Source organism: Aotus nancymaae, unplaced genomic scaffold, assembly GCF_030222135.1.
Source record: "Aotus nancymaae isolate 86718 unplaced genomic scaffold, 86718_ANA_hifiasm-v0.15.2.pri h1tg000011l, whole genome shotgun sequence".
Taxonomy (NCBI): Eukaryota; Metazoa; Chordata; class Mammalia; order Primates; family Aotidae; genus Aotus; species Aotus nancymaae.
In genome coordinates this window covers 57,584,335-57,605,094 of record NW_026988422.1, presented here as the reverse complement: position 1 = coordinate 57,605,094, position 20,760 = coordinate 57,584,335, and the positions used below count along the sequence as shown (strand labels likewise).

General features: G+C 43.8%; 2 protein-coding genes across 11 annotated transcripts in view; one reads left to right on the top strand and one right to left on the bottom strand.

Moving 5' to 3' along the window:
• Window positions 1-2,104, top strand: part of ENTPD5 (ectonucleoside triphosphate diphosphohydrolase 5 (inactive)) — a 50,982-nt gene extending 48,878 nt beyond the window's left edge. For all 7 annotated transcript variants that reach the window (XM_064375031.1, XM_012438080.3, XM_064375030.1 and 4 more), the window contains one exon: window positions 1,725-2,104. In XM_064375031.1, the coding sequence (XP_064231101.1) occupies window positions 1,725-1,811 (87 nt within the window). In that variant the 3' untranslated portion in view covers window positions 1,812-2,104. The remainder of the gene's footprint in view (window positions 1-1,724) is intronic.
• Window positions 1,850-20,640, bottom strand: COQ6 (coenzyme Q6, monooxygenase). Of its 4 annotated transcripts, XM_012438084.2 has the most exons (12): window positions 20,448-20,640; window positions 16,326-16,460; window positions 15,051-15,109; window positions 14,628-14,751; window positions 11,057-11,187; window positions 10,248-10,355; window positions 10,107-10,169; window positions 9,815-9,922; window positions 7,283-7,485; window positions 7,088-7,203; window positions 6,747-6,913; window positions 1,850-5,986 (listed from the first exon to the last, which is right to left on the bottom strand). In XM_012438084.2, the coding sequence occupies exons 1-12, from the start codon at window positions 20,608-20,610 to the stop codon at window positions 5,957-5,959; spliced, it is 1,407 nt and encodes a 468-aa protein (XP_012293507.2). In that variant the 5' UTR covers window positions 20,611-20,640; the 3' UTR covers window positions 1,850-5,956. The 4 variants fall into 4 exon arrangements, with proteins under 4 accessions (XP_012293507.2, XP_064231104.1, XP_064231103.1 ...); XM_064375034.1 differs by lacking the exon at window positions 11,057-11,187 and having other exon boundaries at window positions 5,493-5,986; XM_064375033.1 differs by lacking the exons at window positions 16,326-16,460; window positions 20,448-20,640 and adding an exon at window positions 16,215-16,316 and having other exon boundaries at window positions 5,493-5,986.
• Window positions 20,641-20,760: the final 120 nt, after the last annotated feature.

The window sequence follows — 20,760 nt, the reverse complement described above, 5'->3', positions numbered from 1 at the left end:
TGGTCTCAAACTCCTGACCTCGTGATCCGCCTGCTCAGTTTCCCAAAGTGCTGGGATTACAGGCATGAGCTACCGTGCCCAGCCCCTCTTCTTACATAGTTGAGGAATTTGGGTCTAAAGTTTTGCCTAAGGCTTAGAATGTCTTAAATGTCCTATTTGGTTATTTTTTTTCTTTTCTTTTGACACAGTTTTGCTCTTGTTGCCCAGGCTTGAGTGCAATGGTGCGATCTCAGCTCACTGCAACCTCCACCTCCTGGGTTCAAGTGATTCTCCTGCTTCAGCCTCCCAAGTAGCTGGGATTAAAGGCATGTGCCACCACGCCTGGCTAATTTTGTATTTTTAATGGAGATGGGTTTCACAATGGTGGTCAGGCTGGCCTCCAACTCCTGATCTCAGGCAGTCTACCCACTTCAGCCTCCCAAAGTGCTGGGATTATAGACATGTGCCACTGCTCTCAGTCTTTTTTTTTTTTGGAGACAGGATCTTGCCCTGTCGCCCAGGCTAGAGTGCAGTGACATGATCTCAGCTCACTGCAACCTCTGCCTCTGGGGCTCAAGCGACCCTTCCACCTCAGCCCACCGAGTAGCTGGGACTACAGGTGTGTGCCACCAGTCCTGGCTAATTTTTTTGTAGAGATGGGGTTTTGCCATGTTTCCCAGGCTGGTCTTGAACTCCTGGTCTCAAGCAACCTACCTGCCTTGGCTTCCCAAAGTGCTGGGAGTACAGGCATAAGCCACTGTGCGTGGGCCCATGTTTGGTTATTATTAGTGCTTAGAAAAGGCACCTGCTAACATAGTAGGAGTTGTTCTTTCCTACTCCTAAATCTATTCTCACCTCCTGATCATGCCCTTTTTTTTTTTTTTTTGGCCTGGGCTTGCTGGATCCTCCAGATGGTCTTGGGGATCTCAAAGTTGTAGTTGGAAGGCAGGACCTGGACTGCTGCCTGCAGCTGGGGGTTGTTCAGGATCTCAGGGGGGATATGATTGGCTATGCAGCCCCGAGGGACCTGACCGAGAAAACATGCAGGAAAATATGCTGGTCTAGGTGCTAAGGATCTTCCTGGGCAGAGAATGTTAAGACTTCATTTTGTCAGTAACAACTGGCCAAATATTAACAAGAAATTACAAAAAATAAATTGATTTAATAGAGAACTAGAAAGATAAACCTCCAAAAGAGCTTCTAAGAGAGAGAGAGAGGAAAAAAAATCCTAGAGGAGAAAGACTGACATGGAACAAAGGAAGGAAGTGAGAGAGAGAGAGAGTCAGAGAGAGAGAGAGAGAGAGAAAGAGAAAGAGACAGAAGTAGTAAAGAGAAAGCAATGTTGATCATGCCCTTTCTACCACATCTATTACCATTACAAGTTGCCTTATCTGAAATTAGTGAATCAGAAAATAAAGCAGGGGATACTTTGTGTAGTTTCAAGGTTAAGGAAAGAGTTCAGGATATTGTCTGTCTAAAATATCTCTCTAGAAGGCCTGGTGGGCCATGACCTGGGCCAGAAGCATTCAGTCCAGAGATGAGAATGGCGGATGTAGGGGCAATGGCCAATGGGCCATGGCCAGAGGGAAATTGTTATAGTGGGAAGCCTGCAAAGACTGGCTCCTGTCAATTTTGCTTTGTTTTGCCCATGTGGTTATTCTTTGTCAATATTGTCTGCCCAAGAGCTGTGCTTGCGAGAGTTGGAAATTGGATGAAAATGTGAAGACTCTTTTTCTTCTCAACAGCTCACAAAGAAAGTGAACAACATAGAGACAGGATGGGCCTTGGGGGCCACCTTTCACCTGTTGCAGTCTCTGGGCATCTCCCATTGAGGCCACGCACTTCCTTGGAGGCCTGCATTTGCCAACAGCCTTTTTAAGGGGAGGAGAGAGGACTTAGTTTCTGAGCTAGTCTAGGGACATCCTGGACTTGAGCCAAGAGATTTAGATTTAATTAATTTTACACATCTAATGTGAACTGCTGCCTAACCACTCGAATACACAGCTGGCACCAGAGCATCACAGAGAGCCCTGTGAGCCAAAAAGTACAGCTTTGGAACTTCACCTTTGAGAGCCCAGGGACAGGCCCCTGGGAACCAAAGAAAAATCTCATTTCAACCCTTTGAGTGCCTCATTCTGTTGAATATTTACATTTTCCTCTTAAATGGTAAACTAAGCCTACTTATTGCAATCCCATGATCTATCAACATCAGTATTTTTTTCCTCCCTATACAGTGCCCTGCCCACCCTCATCTGCACCCACCTCCCCCGAAAAAGAAAAAAATACCTGGTTTTGCTTTCCATGTATAATTCAACAACACAAAAGGGGACCATATCAGAATCTGTGTGATCCTGTTCTGTGTTAGCTCCAATCAGCCAGCTGAGAGCCATCCCAAGTATTATAGGATGGAGAGTAACTCCTAACTGTGCATAGACTACAGCCTTAAGAAAGGAGGCCACCTAGTCTCTGGGGACATGTTTTGGGAGGTTGTGGCTGCCTCATGTAGCCTACCTTTTCTTTAATCAGCTTTTTATCAGTCAACTCTGGGATTAATGAACATATCCGACTTTATGGGTATGTGTGTATTCAGTGCCAGTACCACCTCCCAGGCTAATGTGTTAACAGTGTTTTCTATGATTCTAAACTCGTTTTCTTTGTATTTCTAAGAAATACAAGTAGGCCCTAAGTTCTGGTCTGTGATGAGAGGTCAGTGTCTGTGCTATTCCTGGATCTATTATTTCAGTTAGCCCTTTTATTCTCTCCATTTATAACAGTACCTTCCTGTCCTGGCCCCTGATCAGTTTAGCTAATATCCTCTGAATTATTTATTTAGTTCAGTTTCCAACACCGTTCCTGACAAAACCCCACTTGGATTTGGTTGGCGTTCTCAGCCCATATCAGTACATTGGACCAACATTTCCAGGGAGAACCATATTTAATGTCCCTCATGTTCTCCTTTTTGAATCAAAGTGGTCAGAGCTCTTGACTGTTAATTATTTATCCCAAATTCATTATCTTGCACTTTATTTTTTGAGATGGAGTCTTGCTCTGCCACCCAGGCTAGAGTGCAGTGGTGCAATCTTGGCTCACTGCAACCTCTACCCCGCCACGTTCAAGCGATTCTCGTGTCTCAACCTCCTGAGTAGCTGGGATTACAGAAGCCCACCACCATTCCTGGCTAATTTTTGTATTTTTAGTAGAGACGGGGTTTCCATCATGTTGGGCAGACTGGTTTCGAACTCCTGACCTCAAGTGATCTGCCTGCCTCGGCCTCCCAAAGTACTGGCATAATAGGCGTGAGACACCACGCCCGGCCTTATCTTGCACTTTTGACATAATCATCCCTGCTTCTTCTCTGCCCTGTAATGCTCTTGGACCTGGAAGATCTCCCTGTGGTCTGGCCCCTTTGCCTTGGCTCTTAACGTCCAGCTTCTTTCCAGGAGTGTTTTTATTTCCCCAGACTTGTGGCTTTCACAGTAGTCTCCCTTTCCATTCTCTCTCTCACAAAGGATGTTAAATATGCCTGGCCCTCACACAGTCCATGGAGAACCTTAATTTTTAACATTACTCCATTGAGTCAATAAATAGTTACCATCTGCTATGTGCAAGGAACGAGGCAAATTTTTGTATCCTTGTCCCTGAAATTCTTGTTGTGTTTAAATTCATTGTGGAATTTTCTTCAGACTTCTCACACTGACTTTTATTACTAAGGTCACCTTTCTACGAACTGCCTTCCTCAAAAAATCCTTATAATGAAATAACAGAATCTTGAGTTGGAAACAGCCCAAAGAAATAAGCCAATGTTGTACTCAGTGCAGAATTCCCTAGAATTTCTAACAGGTTGTCATTCAGCTTCTGCTGAGGCATGTTCAAACAGCTTATTCCACTTGGGACCACACTGATGTTAAAAAATTCTTTATATTGAGCTGAAAGCTACCTATCTTCTAAGTGGTCTTAGTTTGCTCTAGTCTCTCCTTCCAAAATCTTTCAATATTTTGGAAAAAAGCTCCTCCCAAGTTCTTTATGAGTGACATGACTTTTAGACCTCTTTCTATCTTTGTCAAAAAAAAAAAGTAGGGTGCCAGACAGTCACAGAATACTAAATGTCATCCATGTTTCCTCCAGTAGAAACCAGTAGTTTTACAAGAGGTAATCTGTGGGCTTGGTGTGGTGGCTCACGCCTGTAATCCTAGCATTCTGGATGGCCGAGATGGGTGGATCACGAGGTCAGGAGTTCAAGACCAGCCTGGCCAAGATGGTGAAACCCCATCTCTATTTAAAAAAAATAAAATAAAAGAGGTAATCTGTGTTCATTAAAGACTCTTCCAGCTTGACAAATGCAGAGATGTAGAAATCTCTGGTCTTTAATCACAGCAGGGGCCATTTTGTAAAGCATATATACTATCCAGCGGACTCCTTTGATCATCCCAAATACCTTCAAACTCTAGGGTAGATGCATTCTAACTCCAGAAACTTATCTATATCTTTTGTTAATTTTGATTAGACCTTCTGGAGAATTAGCCAACTTGTCCATCATACAAGCAGTTTGGAATGAGAATTTTTAAAAAAAACTTTTTTTCTGTAAGGCCCATCCTGCCTGCAGTGGATCCTTTGCGCTTTTTGTTACGAGGTCCTACAGATTCTAATAGTTTCCTCTTTGCAAATTTGTTAATATATTTAAAATACTTACTTAGGACATGGCCTGGCACATGACAGATGTTGTGTTTAACATCACTGTAATATGAAGAACATCCTTGCGGGTCAATGGAGGTGTGCCTTAAAATTCTTCATCTTGCCTGATTTTGTTTGCATACTTCTGGAGAGTCTGTGTCCTCCTCACCTAGGCCACCTTTCCATTTTTGTGAAAGATAACCTTGTCCCCAAAGCCTCCACCAGTAGTCATGTAGCTTTTCACAGCAGCTGCCATCTGTAAGTCTTTCTCCTGAGATTCCAGGAAGACTATGACATTGTCACTTTTTTGTTGTAGAATCTTTTAAATTTTCTGCATTTGCCTGAAAAGTGCCCCTGTAGGAACAGATTTCTCATGGCTCTAAAAATTATTCCCAAGAATCCCTTACTTGGTTCAAAAGCAGACTGTTTCTCATTTCATCTTCAAATCAGACTTTTGGGCAAGATGTTCTTTACAGTAAGCAAATCCACGACCTAAAAATCTCTTAAAGAGGCATCTCTGGTCTTGTGAAGAGACCTCTTCAAAAAACCCACTGTAAAACTCCCCTCCCTCCAGCTGGCCACCAGTCTGCCACCAAACATGAACAAATTCTGCTGCTAATCAGTTTCCCTTGTGATCTGGTTCCTGAGGTTTTTGGATCTGTGCAATGAATTATTTATTTTATTAAACAGACAATGGTGTCCCAGAGAGGAACCGTAAAATGGAAATCTGGTGCTGTGATAAAGTAATAACTAGCATTAAGAAGATGTGGTTTTCCTTTCAGCAAGTCCAATGTACCTGTAACAAAGGCTGAAACAATTTAAATTTAATTTGCATTCTGATGTTAATTTTTAAACAGCAATTCTAACAAAAATGCATCAACTGAGTATTTCTAATTCTTACCTCTATCAAACAACTGTATAAATTTATGACCAGCACTAAATATATATATATACACACACACATATATATATATATTTTTTTTTTCTCTTTAGAAATGATTGTTTGTTAACAATTAGAAATGAGTGAGACAGCACCTGGTGGGTTTTTGTTTTAGTAATAAAAAGCTGTTTTCAACCAAATTGTAATAGTCTTCCTTCGAAGTTTTTACCTTTGTTCTGGCTAATATACTCTCCTCACAGCAAATTGTCATTCATTATTTGGGTGCCACAGGCCCATTAAGCAAAGAAGAAAAAGAATTCTAATGTAAAGTAAATTTATTAAATTAAATTAGATCTTGAAAATATGTATGATGGTCTTGTGGCAGGATGTTCTTTTTCATCAACATAATCTTTAGAAGAGGAGTAGTCATTCGCTTGCAAAGGCCATAATCTGTTCCTGGAGAAGAAAGTGAGTGAAACTCTTAACATTGTAAGGTGAAAAAAATAACTTTTTAAAATATCCAAGGTGATTAAAGCAAAAACTTAGCAAAAGACCATGTAGATATTCTTCCCAAGAGTCCATTTTATTTCAGCTAAAAAAATATATACATATATATAAATATACACACATTTTGGAGACAGGGTCTCGCTGTGTTGGCTGGAGTGCAGTGGTATGATCGTAGCTCACTGCAGCCTCAAACTCCTGGGCTCAAGCAGTCCTCCCTCCCCAGGTTCCTAAAGTGCTAGGATTACAGGTGTGAGCCACTGCACCCAGCAGAAAAAAATATATCTTTAAATGGACGTTCTCGGGGACGCAACTAGCCAAGCAGCAAAAGGAACTGAAACATCTTCATCATTAGAAAACCCTATTTGTTATTTTTTTCAGAGACTGGTCCTGATCTGTTACCCAGCCTAAGTACAGTGATGTGATCATAACTCGCTATAGCCTCAAACTCCTGGGCTTAAGTGATCCTCTCATCTCAGTCTCCTCAATAGCTAGGACTACAGGCATGTACCACCACACCCCCTACTATTAAGTCCTTCTTATAGGTAAAGTTATTGCTTAGATGTGGGCCATAACACCTAAAAGCCTAGCAAGTACTTTTTTGCTTATAATCCTTGGGAAGGTATATACATAAAGATAATTGTACAGCCAAGAAAATTCAAAGAAGTTAAGAGCTGTTTGCAAAGTCATTCCTCTGTGAGCAACCTCTTACCTTGAGTGGAGACACTGCATTTATGACCTGCAAGCCCCATGTCCTGAGCAACACAAGCGGGGCGGCACTGGTGGAATAGAGCCTCTTTAATAAGTCTGTAGCAGCCAGAAGAGCAGTATTGTGACGCTGTCTGTCTGTTTCATAACCTGTGAGGTGGCTCATAGAGCCTGGAGGACAGAGGAAAGATTAAATTTCTAATCCAATAATGTTTCCTTCCCTCTCCTAGCAAGTCAGATATATTTTATGTCCACTCCCTCTTGCTACTGTGGGCCACTTTGGGGCCCTGATCTTGCCTAACTATATGACCTCTGGATACTTCTTCACAGTACCTGAATCCTTACCTAAGTCCTTCCCATTGAAGGCTGCTGTACTGAGGTGATGGGCCAAGCTGGAGATGTCCCCAAAGCCCATGTTGACACCTTGTCCTGCAAGCGGATGGACTCTGTGGGCTGCATCCCTAAGAATAAAGCAGAGTTCAGGTGAAACCTCTAGCAGCAAAGTGAGAGGGGAGTGGCCCTGCTCTGTTAACATCTTACCCAATGAGTGCCACCCGAGGCCTGACGTACTCAGCAGCATGTCCCAACCCAAGAGGAAACAGAACTCGGCTTTTGGCATCCACCCTTGCTACGCTTGGGGGCAGCTGGCGAGCCGAGACCTTAGTGGGCTTCAGAAGGCCAACAGCATATTGCAGCATAGCGCCAGCTGTGTCGATGAAGTCCGTGTGGTCAGCATCACTCCACTGAGCAGCATCAGCCACAAGACAAACAAGATGAAATTTGAGTAGCAGGGAATTAAAAATTCAACAAAGAAACCTTGTTTGTAACCAAAGCTTAGGGTAATGCTACCTAACTTGCCTACACTGATCTTGATCACAAGTGATAAGCCCCTCAAGTCCAAAGCTCAACTTCCCATCACTCCCCACAGGTTTTAGGATCAAGCCAAACTGCACATGAGCTGGTCCTTGCCTACCTCTGAGCTTCACCTTTCACTAGTCCCCACCCTCAATAACCATGCACCGGCCACAGAGTAGCTCATTATAAAATATCCTTCTACCTACATGACACTCCTCTGCTTAAAATGCCCATCTGTATTTCATTAGGATGACACCTCAGAGCATCCAGAAGATGCCACCTCTTTTTGTAACTCCTCCAACCTTTCTGTTTCCTCCTGTATGCTTCCACAGCATCCTATGCATACTTCTGTCACTACTGACATTGTCATTTACAGTCTTCCTCACCTGACTAGGAACTTCCTGAAAGCAGAAACCGTTCTCAGTATCTCCAGAGCCTGCTACGTAGAAAGTACAATTAATGGTGAATGACTGCACTGCAGAGGTCCTAGACCTCTAAGTAGTGGTACTCAGAGAGGGTACTGTTCACCATTTATCTTCGAATCCACTTAAGTATGTTCAGTTCCTTTTATTCTTCTTGCCACTACAAAGCAGTGGAGTCTCAGTTCTTTGTTATGAAGGTAGCAGGCCTTGAGTGTCATTTAGGCTCCAAAAATAATACTGGTACCCATATTATCCAAAAGCTATGTCTACTCCAGAATAATTATTAGTATTTGTTGAGCACCTACAATGTACTAAAGATACTCCATGGGCCGGGCGCGGTGGCTCACGCCTGTAATCCCAGCACTTTGGGAGGCCGAGGCGGGTGGATCACGAGGTCAAGAGATCGAGACCATCTCGGTCAACATGGTGAAACCCCGTCTCTACTAAAAATACAAAAAATTAGCTGGGCACGGTGGTGCGTGCCTGTAATCCCAGCTACTCAGGAGGCTGAGGCAGGAGAATTGCCAGAACCCAGGAGGCGGAGGTTGCAGTGAGCCGAGACCGCACCATTGCACTCCAGCCTGGGTAATAACAGCGAAACTCCGTCTCCAAAAAAAAAAAAAAAAAGATACTCCATGTATTTTTTAAAAATTCTCTCATTTTGAAAGTCTTTATTCAAAATGAGAAAACTTTTTTAAAATACATGGAATATCTTTAGTACATTGTAGAGAGAAGTTGGTGATACTATTTCCATTTTTCAGGAAATTAATAGGTCAAACCAGTATTGAACCCACATCTGTCTACTAAGCTTACTTTTAAGCTCCATGCTGAAATTCGCTCAGCCTTTCCCTGGGAATACTTTCAATGAATCAGGCTTTAAAGGTTTAGGTAGGCCAGGTGCAGTGGCTCACGCCTGTAATCCCAACACTTGAGGAAGCCAAGGTGGGCAGATCACCTGAGGTTGGGATGAAGAGACAGCCTGACCAACATGGAGAAACCCCATTTCTACTAAAAATACAAAATTTGCTGGGCATGGTGGTGCATGCCAATAATCCTAGCTACTGCGGAGGCTGAGGCAGTACAATCACTTGAACCCAGGAGGTGGAAGTTGCAGTGGGCTGAGATCGTGCCACTGCACTCCAGCCTAGGCAACAAAAGTGAAACTCCATCGCAAAAAAAAAAAAAAAAAGGTTCAGGTAACTGGAACCTAACAGAACTGTTCAAAATGATCAAAGTGTTACAGCTTCAAAAAAAGGCCAATGCTAACCACCACCCAGGCAACTGTTTCAGTCGGCCTAACAGCAGCCCCAGACCCTCAAAAGGTTATTTGTTATTTCTATTGTTTTACATTTCCCTGTATGCCCTCCTCCACATAATCCAAACCAACCATTATCATTATGAAGGGACAGATGAATGCTTATTCCTTTTTCCTGACTCAAAACTACTTTTGCTGGGCGCAGTGGCTCATGCCTGTAATCCCAGCACTTTGGCAGGCCAAGATGGGCAGATCACTTGAGGTCAGGAGTTTGAGACCAGCCTGGCCAACATGGTGAAATCCTGTCTGTACTAAAAATACAAAAATTAGATGGGCGAGATGGCACATGCCTGTAGTCCCTGTAGTCTCCTGCTGAGGCAGGAGAATCACTTGAACCTGGGAGATGGAAGTTGTAGTGGGCCAAGATTGTGCCACTGCACTCCAGCCTGGTAAGACTCCGTCTCGAAAAAAAACACAAAAACCCACCTTTCTGTATCTCCCCCCTGCAACACATCATCAGCTGGATAAGTTGATACTCACAAAGGCAGAGTTAACGGCATCCACAAATTGTTCCTCATCCATGCTAACTAGCTCTGCTGCATGTTCATGGGATGTGGACCAAACCAAGGAACTCAAGGTGTCTGAGAGCTGTGTCAAAAGAACACCAATACCAAGGGCTAAGACTCTTCTGCACTTGGGAGCTCTCAAGCATAAAAATACAAGAAGGGAACATAAAACTAGCCTGGGAATATTCCCTTAAAACCAGAAAAAGGCTGAAAGTGAAGAGGAAAGGCTGCATGTATGTGTGCAGACTGGCCAGAAGGATTCTTACCGGGAGCAGAGCAATGGGCCCAGAGGGAAGAAATCTCTGCCAGGCTACGTTGTTTTCTGTGGCCTGCAACAGAGAGGAGAAGAGTTTCTCTGCGAAGTACCTAGTGCCTATGAAGAGTCCCTAGATGGCAGCTCATCTTACCTCTGATAAATGCAGAGTAGCCACAACAGCAGACTGGTCATAGTTCCAGCTCACATTCTGGATTCCAGCAGCCTGTCGTACTCCTGAGTTGTGACCATCTGCACCTATCTGCATGGACACACAAATCTGCTAAGTCTCACAGCCTCTTCATAAACTGCTTCAGAAGTTTTTCTCTGCCCCCTAAAGTTTCCTCCAGCTCTGACTGTTGGTGAGCCCATTCTGTGGCAGGATACTTCCATCAGGCCTGCTTCACTCACAGCCCCTAGAGGCAGAGCCCCTGCACTGTGCCACCTCAGCCTCGGCCAACAGAGCCAAAGCTGGACGTGACTCAAAAGGTGCCAGTCATGGGTTAACTCAGCCAGGCTCTCCTGATATCTGAACTACAGCAATGAGGAAAGTTTCAGTATGGGGCATGCACTGGAGCTGAATAGTTCTGATGTACGGTTAGGAATGGCTGCCAAGTAAAAAGGGAAGGTTGTGAGCAGAAAGGAGAAAAACAAGAGGCAGGAGATCAATGATCACAGACTCCTCAGAGGGAAAGAACAGCCGCCATTCCCAAAACTCTGGTACCTGCCCTGGGAGGCCCAGCTGTCTGTTACTTCACGACCTAAGACAGCCCACGAGATTGCTTCCTGTATAGGATTTATGACGAGATCATCTCAATTTGAGTTGGCTTGAATGGGTATTGGTCTTTATAACCAAAAGCTTTGCCTAAAATTAAACTATAGCTTAGATCTAAAACCAGAGGCCCTAGAATCTAGGATAAGATGTAGATATACAAGACCCCTAGCAAAATAAGAATCAACTACCAACAATTTGGTCTGGAAGGTGCTGCCATCACCTAGGGTAATATGAACCCAAGGGCTGGAGTCTGCCATAGGAAATGGACAAGGCCAGGTATAGCGAATGGCTTTGCTCCTGTAGAGAACCGTCACTCGGTCTGGGGAGGTCAAAAGAGAGAAAAAAAAAAAATTAGAAAGGTGGGCTACATAGGCTGAGGAGAAAGCTACAGCTAAACCTAAAGCAAGGTCCCAGGACAGCAGTGTCTTGTTATTTAAGATTAAAAAAAAAAAAAGTAATTAATGCTGTGGTCTGTGAGCTAATAAATGACAGAAGCCACAGAGATGACTCAATGTCAAAAAAAAAAAAGGCATTTAAGTTCTCAAAGAACTCTGTCAGAGGCAGTCTTTCTTACTGTCCACATGCTTCTGCACCTCCATTTTTACCCTACACCTAAATGAGCCCATGTGTGCTTTCACAGTAGACAGGCTGGGAACATCATAGGCTGAAACAAATCCTATACAAGATTTTCTTCCAGCTGGAAATCATTTTATTTTTCTGGTCATAAAAACAATATGCTCTGTGGCCCCAGGCATACTTTAACTACTGTGAGATACCACTTCAGTCTCACTAGGATGGCTACAATTTTCTTTTCTTTTCTTTCTTTTTTTTTTTTTGAGACAGAGTCTCGCTCTGTCACCAGGCGTCAGGCTGGAGTGCAGTGGCGTGATCTCGGCTCATTGCAACCTCCACCTCCGGGTTCAAGCAATTCTCCTGCCTCAGCCTCACGAATAGCTGGGACTACAGGCGCGCACCACAACACCCAGCTAATTTTTGTATTTTTAGTAGAGACAGGGTTTCACCATGTTGGCCAGAATGGTCTTGATCTCCTGACCTCATGATCCGCCCGCCTCGGCCTCCCAAAGTGCTGGGATTACAGGCGTGAGCCGCTGCGCCCAGCCAATTTTTTTTTTTTAAAAAAAGGAAAATAAGTGTTGGTGAGGATGTGGAGAAATTGGAATCCTTATATACTGGTGGGAAAGTGAAACTGTACAGCCTCTTTATGACGAGACCATCTCAACTTGAGTTGGCTTGAATGGGTACTAGTCCTTATAACCAAAAGCTTTGCCTAAAATTAAACTATAGCTTAGATCTAAAACCAGAGGATTTAGAATATATATCAGAATATATAAAGAACTCCTATAACTCAAAAAGAGAAATAATCCAATTTAAAAACAGGCAAAAGATTTTGAACAGACATTTCTCCAAAGTGGATACACAAATGGCCAGTAAGGACGTGACCATATTTAGATCAATATGCTGTATGCACCCAGGCATGGGTAGCTAATGCTTGTAATCCCAGCAATTAGGGAGACTGAAGCAGGAGGATCACGTGAGCCCAGGAGTTCAAGACCAGCCTGGGCAACATGGTGAAACATCTCTACAAAAAATCAGCCAGGTGTGATGGCATGTACCTGTAGTGCCAGTTCATCAGGAGGCTGAGGAGAGAGGATTGCCTGAGCCACTGCACCCCAGCCAGGGAGGACTAAGCAAGACCTTGTCTCAAAACAGAACAAAACACTCTCCAAGAACATCAGACTGTATACATCATTTACAGCTTTTTCTATGTCAGTCAGTCATACCCTCAACAAAGCAATTTAAATAATAATAGTGAGCTAGCTGTTAAAAGTTTGGAAGACAAAGAAAGGTTAAGGGGTGTGGGGAATCACCCTTAATCAAACTACTCAGAGACAACTACAGTTACAGCTGTGGTGTATGGCTTTCCTATGCATGTACATGCATACACACACAAGTGTGATCATATGACCCAATATATTACAGAACAAATTTCTAAGTTATTAAATTTTAGATCTAAATTATCTTTAAAAGCTGCATCATGGTTCATTACATGAACTACTATCCAAAATCAAAAAGCATTTAAGTTGCTTCCAATTGTTCTCTCTCTAGAACACCAAGATATTTGCAAATCACATAACTGATAAATTTATATTCAGAATATGTAAAGAACAGTAAGTCAAAAACAAATAATCCAATTTAAAAACAGGCAAAGATTTTGAACAGACATTTCTCCAAAGTGGGTACACAAATGGCCATTAAGGACATGAAAAGATACTCAGCATCATTAGTCATTAAGGAAATGCAACCACAACTACCATGATATCACTTCACTCTCACTAGTATGGCTACAATATATTTTTTTTTTTTTTGAGATGGAGTTTCGCTCTTGTTACTCAGGCTGGAGTGCAATGGCGCTATCTCGGCTCACTGCAACCTCTGCCTCCTGGGTTCAAGCAATTCTCCTGCCTCAGCCTTGCGAGTAGCTGGGATTACAGGCATGCGCCACTATGCCCTGCTAATTTTGTATTTTCAGAAGAGATAGGGTTTCTCTATGTTGGTCAGGCTGGTGTCGAACTCCTGACCTCAGGTGATCCACCCGCCTCAGCTGCCAAAGTGCTGGGATTGCAGGTGTGAGCCACTGCGCCCAGCCGGCTACAATTTTTTTTCTAAAAAAGGAAAACAAGTGTTGGTGAGGATGTGGAGAAACTGGAACCCTTATATAACGGTGGGAAAGTGAAATTGTACAGCCTCTTTAGAAAAAAAGTTTGGCAGCTTCTGAAAATGCTAAACATAGAATTATTATATGACCCAGCAATTCCACTTCTAAGTATCCAGCCAGGAGAAATGAAAACATGTCCACACAAAAACTTGTACACAAATATTCATAGTATTATTTACAATTGCCAAGAAGTGGAAACAGCCCAAATGTCTATCACTGACCAATGGGTAAGCAAAATTTGGCATATCCACAAAATAGAACGCTATTCAACAACAAAAAGGAATCAAACTGATACAACCTACATGGATGAATCTCAAAAATACTACACTCAGTGAGAAGTCAGACACAGATGAATACATAAGACCATCATATGAATTGTCCAGAATAAGAAAATCTAGAAAGACAGAAAACAGATTAGTAGTTGCCAGGGGCTAGGGGTGGGAATGGAGAATGAATAAATGGGTTTCTTTTTGAGGTGATGGTTGTGGAACTCTATAAATACACTAAAAGTTACTGAATTGTACACTTAAAATGGGTGAATTTTATGGCATATATAACTGAATAAAACTGGTTTTAAAAAAAAAAAAAATCCTGGCCGGGTATGGTGGCTCACGCCTGTAATTCCAGCACTTTGAGAGGCCGAGGTGGGCAGATCACTTGAGATCAGGAGTTCAAGACCAGCCTGGCCAACATGGTGAAACCCTGTCTCTACTAGAAATACAAAAATTAGCCAGGCGTGGTGGTGGGTGCCTGTAATCCCAGCTACTTGGGAGGTTAAGGCAAAAAATCGCTTGAATCAGGGAGGGGAGGTTGCAGTGAGCCAGGACTGCGCCACTGCACTCCAGCCTGGGCAACAAGAGCAAAACTCCATCTCAAGGGGGAAAAAAAAGAACAACCATGAAATAATCATCAGAGGATTTCTCTATGGTGGACACTGAATATCTGTAAAAGAGATCCTTTCTTCCAGTAAGTCCTAAGCAGTTCACTTCCCAATGAAGCAAGATGGAAGATGGGGGCCTCACCAGACACAGCCTCCAGCTGCTTAGTGAGAGCATGCATGATGACATCATTCTCCACGATATAGCCCATATCATCTAAATTATCCTTATCAAACATTATCAGGGCCTCTGAGCAGGCATCCCACACCTGGAAACAAAATGAGAGTTTGCATTAAGACCAAGAAGGAAACATCACTCCAATCAGAAACAATATTGCCTTCCCAAGTGACCGAGCAAAAAACCACAATGTGTCAGCCTCCCTGGCAGAAAAATATAAAGTAATATGAAAATTCTCCTGGGAATGCTTCTCCCCACTTCCTCGGACTGAATGTGAACCTTGTCTGATTCCTCCTACATTCACAGAACACTTGGAGAATGTGGACTTGGATATCTTAACACAAGACAGACCAAGACATCTTAACAAAATTGAAAAAGATAAAGGGGCACCTGCATTCGCCGAAAGGCTCTGTATCTCATGTTGCAGATATGGTCCCAGGCACCAAAACCTACAAAAGAAAGGATCTGTAGACCAGAGTGACCTCACAGAGACCTGGGCTTCCCCTTTGTCCCTCCATCCTGTTCCATAAGAGGCTGTTTTCAGTGTTCTTTAATAATACTTTTCACTTCTATTTTGTTTGATGTTAGCACCTAAGTTACTCTGTTCCCCAGTTCCAGCGTGAAAAAAGACCCAGCTTCCATGATCAAAAGGCCAAATCATATAAAGGGGAAATCAAAAAAGAAAACCAAACCCATATTGTTCTTTATCTTCATCATCTTATTGAAATTATAAACTTCCAAAAGACAGTTTTTAAAAAATTATTTTTACAAAGTGGTTTCTAGTAACTTGAAACCATTTTTTTTTTTTTTTTTTTTTTAAGATACAAGGTCTCAGTATGTTGCCCAGGCTAGACTTAAACTCCCAGGCTCAAGCAATCCTCCCATCTTAGCCTCCCAAGTGGCCAGGACTACAGGTACACATGACTGTGTCTGGCCTATTTTTTATTTTTTAGTCCTTCACAGCACTGAACAGATTCATTCATTGAGGAACTATTTACTGAGCACCTACTACGTGCCAAATACAATAGAGTGGGAAAACAAATGGACAAAGTCTCTGCACTTCTGCAGTTGACATTATAACTGGAGAGGTGGACAATAAAAAACAAACACATAACATAATGCCAGGTAGTAGTAAGCATTATGAAAAAAAAAAGCAGAGAAAGGGGCTAGAAAGTGATGGAAGAGTTTAATTTGAGATGGTGTGGTTTCAGACAGGATGGTCTGAGGCAATCATCTAGCAGACCTAAGGACAATTTGCTCAGTGGCTCCATGTGCACACATTCATCTGCACCCCAGGAACATTTCACATGCAAGCTCCTTAGCTTGCTAAAGGGCTTGACTCAGGATGAAAAGGGCACTGCTATTCAAAGTGCACGTTCATAATTAGTTCATATGATTTCAGTTCCACCAATACATAATGACACAACATCACAAGTGAAGTCAACATGATGGACCCACATGCCTCAAGGATGTATTCCTCAGACAGGGAGTTGATTCAGTAGCAATTTCAACTAGGCACTAGACTACCAAACCCACCCGCTTCTCTCCACCCACCTCAGTGAGCTTCCTCCTTGTCAGATGCTCTGATGACTCTGCCCCATGGGACATATTAGGAAGCTGAGGGGGAAAGGAGATTGGATCTTTGAAGGAGGATCTTCTACTCACTACTGAGAAGCGTTGCAGAGCCAGGGGAAATGGAGCTGACCCTGTTGCTGTAAGTTTCTGACAATTTCTCCAATACTTTCTTTGGACCTGCTTCTAGCAACAGGATTTTCTTGTCATGAAAGTGAATGTCATATCCTTAAAAAAGAAAAAAAAGCAAACATCAAACATTTTGTCATTTTAGTAAAATCAATTTATTTCCTTTCCCATTACCAAGAGAAACAACAGAGTAACTACTTAACCCTTAGAATATGAATTTCTTACAGAGTACATAAACACCATACCCATGCAGAGTCCTAAGCAATAACATACACCACCATGTCAGTCATAAGAAGCACGCTGTCCACGACTGTAAGCCTTCTCCAAACACCACTACGTGCCACATGCCAAGAAGCACATAACTAGCAAACAGAACACCCTAGAAAGGAAAAATGAAGACTACAGTATTTAAACACCAGTTATTTCCTGTCTCCAGAGTATTAAGTCACTAAAAATTACAACAACTCCTTGTCAAAAGAAAAAGTGGAATAAATAAGCAAAATTCAATGCAGTCTCAAGATTAAATCAAGAATAAAGAATTAGAGGTTATAAAGGCTGGGTGTGGTGGCTCACACCTGTAATCCCAGCACTTTGGGAGGTCAACGGAGGCGGATCACCGGAGGTCAGAAGTTCAAGACCAGCCTGGCCAACATGGTGAAACCCTGTCTCTACTAAAAATACAAAAAAAATTAGCCAGGCATGGTGGCAGGCTCCTGTAATCTCAGCCACCTGGAAGGCTGCACCAGGAGAATCGCTTGAACCTGGGAAGCGGAGGTTGCGGAGGTTGCAATGAACCTAGATTGCGCCACTGCACTCCAGCCTGGTCAAAAAGAGTGAAACTCTATCTCAAAAAAAAAAAAAAAAAGAATTAAGAGTTTATAAAAGAAAAAGGTGGGCCAGGCATGGTGGCTATGGTGGCTCATGCCTGTAATCTCAGTATTTTGGGATCATTTGAGCCCAGGACTTCAAGACCAGCCTGGGCAACATGGCAAGATCCTGTCTCCACAAAAGAAAAAGTTTTTAAAATACTAGCCAGGTGGCTGGGCGTGGTGGCTCATGCTTGTAATCCCAACATTTTGGGCAGCCTAGGCAGGTGAGGTCAGGAGTTTGAGACCAGCCTGGCCAACATAGTGAAACCCTGTCTCTACTAAAAATACAAAAATTAGCTGGCCGTGGTGGTGCATGCCTGTAATCCCAGCTACTTAGGAGGCTGAGGCAGGAGAAATTATTTCAGCCCGGGAAGCAGAGGTTGCAGTGAGCCGAGACTGCACTCCAGCCTGGGGAACAGAGTGAGACTCCGGCTAAATAAAAAGAAATAGCCAGGCATGGTGGCACACCTGAGCCAAGTTTGTGCAACTGCACTCCTACCTGGGGGACAGAGCAAAAGCCTGTCTCCAAAAAAAAAAAAAAAAGAAAAAAGCAAACAAAGAAAGTGGCAGTTACTATTAATTTTTTTTTTTTTTTTTTTGAGATAAGAGTCTCGCTCTGTCACCCAGGCTGGAGTGCAATGGTGCGATCTCAGTTCACTGCAACCTCCGTCTCCCGGGTTCTAGCAATTCTCCTGTCTCAGCCTCCCAAGTAGCTGGGATTACAGGCGCATGCTGCCACTCTGGCTAATTTTTTTGTATTTTAGTAGAGGCAGGGTTTCACTGTGTTACCCAACCTCAGGCAATCCACCCGCCTCAGCCACCCAAAGTGCTGCGATTGCAGGAGTGAGCCACCGAGCCCAGCCCATTTGTTTTTAACTTTAAAAATAAAAGATTAGGTCAGACACAGTGGCTTACGCCTGCAATCCCAGATCTTTGGGAGACAGAGGAGGATGGATCACTTGAGCTCAGGAGTTCGAGACCACCTGGGCAACATGGTGAAACCCCACCTCTAATAAAAACAAAACAGCCAGGTGTGATGGTGGATGCCTGTGGTCCCAGTTCCTAGGAAGGCTAAGGCATGAGAATCACTGGAACCTAGGAGGCAGACGTAGTAATAAGCTGGGATCCTGCTACTGCACTCCAGCCTGGGTGACAGAGGTGACAGAGCAGAGACTGTCTCAAAAAACAAAAAAAAACTCCAGCCATACAGACAGCAAGCTTTTGCTGTGGAGGATGGGACACAGGGACATGCTCTGTAGAGGGCACTGCCTTTTCTTTTTTTTTCCTGAGGCAGAGTCTCCTTTTGCCCAGGAGTGTAGTGGTGTGATCCCAGCTCACTGCAACCTTCACCTCCCAGGTTCAAGTGATTCTCACGCCTCAGCCTCCCAAGTAGCTGGGGCTACAGGTGCGTACCACAATGCCTGGCTAATTTTTTGTATTTTTTTTTTAGTAGAGATGGGGTTTCACCATGTTGGTCAGGGTGGTCTCAACTTCTAACCTCAGGTGATCCACCCGCCTTGGCCTCCCAAAGTGCTGGGATTAGCAGACATGAGCCACTGTGCCTGGCCAAAGGGCACTGTTTTCTAGTCCCACATACCTCTGCCCTCAATCTAAGGCAAGCTTGTCCAACCATGGCCCAGGATGGCTTTGAATTCGGCCCAACACAAATTCATAAACTTCCTTTTTTTTTTTTTTTTTTTTTTGAGACGGAGTTTCACTCTTGTTACCCAGGCTAGAGTGCAATGGCACAATCTCAGCTCACCGCAACCCCCGCCTCCTGGGTTCAGGCAATTCTCCTGCCTCAGCCTCCTGAGTAGCTGGGATTACAGGCGCGTGCCACCACACCCAGCTAATTTTTGTATTTTTAGTAGAGACGGGGTTTCATCATGTTGACCAGGATGGTCTCGATCTCATGACCTCGTGATCCACCCGCCTCGGCCTCCCAAAGTGCTGGGATTACAGGCGTGAGCCACCGCGCCCGGCCCATAAACTTTCTTAAAACATTATGAGGGTGTGTGTGTGTGTGTGTGTGTGTGTGTGTGTGTGTGTGTTTAAGCTCATCAGCTATTGTTAGTGTTTTTTATGTGTGACCCAAGACAATTATTATTCCAATGTGGCCTGGGGAAGCCAAAAGATTGGACACCCTGATCTAAGGTCAGCTGTTCCACCCTATGATCCTCATCTCACAGGATATCCAAAATTTAACTTAAAGCAAATCATACACTTCTGTAACAGTTAAATCCATAAAATACTTAGAAAAAAGCCCAAGTAGTAAATCTTTGTGACTTTCTTAGCTATGACACCAAAAGCACAAAAAAAGACTGATACACTGGACTGTTATCAAATTTTAAAACTTTTGTGCTTCAAAGAACATTATCAAGAAAGTAAAAAGACTACAAAATGGAAGAAATATTTGCAAGTCATTTATCAGATTAGGGACTTGTATACAGAATAAAATAATGGTTAGGCTCATGCCCGTAATCTCAGCACTTCGGGAGGCTGAGGCAGGTGGACTGCTCAAGCCCAGGAGTTCCAGACCAGCTTGGGCAACATAGTGAGACCTCATCTCTACAAAAAAAAATACAAAAACCAGCTGCGTGATGGTGCATGCCTGCAGTCCCAGCTATGTGGGAGGCTGAGGCAGGAGGATCAATTGAGCCCGGGAGGTTGAGGCTACAGTAAGCTATGATCGTGCCACTGCAGTGCAGCCTAGGCACAGAGTGAGATATTGTCTCAAAAAATAAATAAAAATAAAATAAAAGTAGGTTAAAAACCGTGCAAAGGGTCTGAACAGGCATTTCTCCAAAGAAGATACACAAATGACCAATAAGCATTTGAAAGGATATTCAACATCATTAATCATTAGGGAAATACAAATTAAAACCTGGAGATCTCACTTTACACACAGTAAAGACAATGACAAGTACTGTCCAGGATCTGGAGAAACTGCAACTCTCATATATAAAAAAAACCCTGGAAAGACCTGTTTTCCCATGAGTAGGACTCACTCAGAACGCCCCTCCCACTTTTGACCCTACTGGACCCTGAACGACCACACGCATTCCGGCCGGCCCTGGGGTTCTTCTAGGAGGGTAGGGGAGAAGCGTCGCGAGACCCGAGCACTTGTCTTTGGGCAAGCAGTGCTAGGGCCTCCACAGTTCTCATCGTGCCTCTGCGGCCCAGTTCCCCGCTACTAGTAGCCTGGAGAGGAGCTTACCCAACGCACAGGCCATGGCAGCACCCACCAGGCCTCCACCCGACACCACCACGTCGTACACAGTGTCTGTTGAGGCGCCGGACCACCTGCGACAGGACACCAGCGGGCCGCTGTGGGCAGCTGCACGCACAGCGCCCCATCGTCTCACAAGCCGAGCCGCCATGGTGCAGACGTGCGCAGTCTCACTCGGGACCCCAGCAGGCCCACCTAGATAGTGCTTCCGGAGCAGAACCCTCCAATCCCGTCCCGCTTCAGCGGCGTCCGCAGAACCGGAAATAAAATGCACGAAGAGAATAGGCCAATCGGAAAGCGA

What these genes read in the sequence shown, in the direction of transcription:
- COQ6 (XM_012438084.2), bottom strand. Translation starts at nt 20,610, where the DNA reads ATGGCGGCTCGGCTTGTGAGACGATGGGGCGCTGTGCGTGCAGCTGCC. An exon ending in CCTTCCAGACCAAATTGTTG is followed by an intron (nt 10,356 to 11,056) that starts GTAGTTGATTCT and finishes GTGTCCATGCAG; the next exon opens with ATAGGTGCAGATGGTCACAA. An exon ending in GGCCCATTGCTCTGCTCCCG is followed by an intron (nt 9,923 to 10,106) that starts GTAAGAATCCTT and finishes CTTTTGACACAG; the next exon opens with CTCTCAGACACCTTGAGTTC.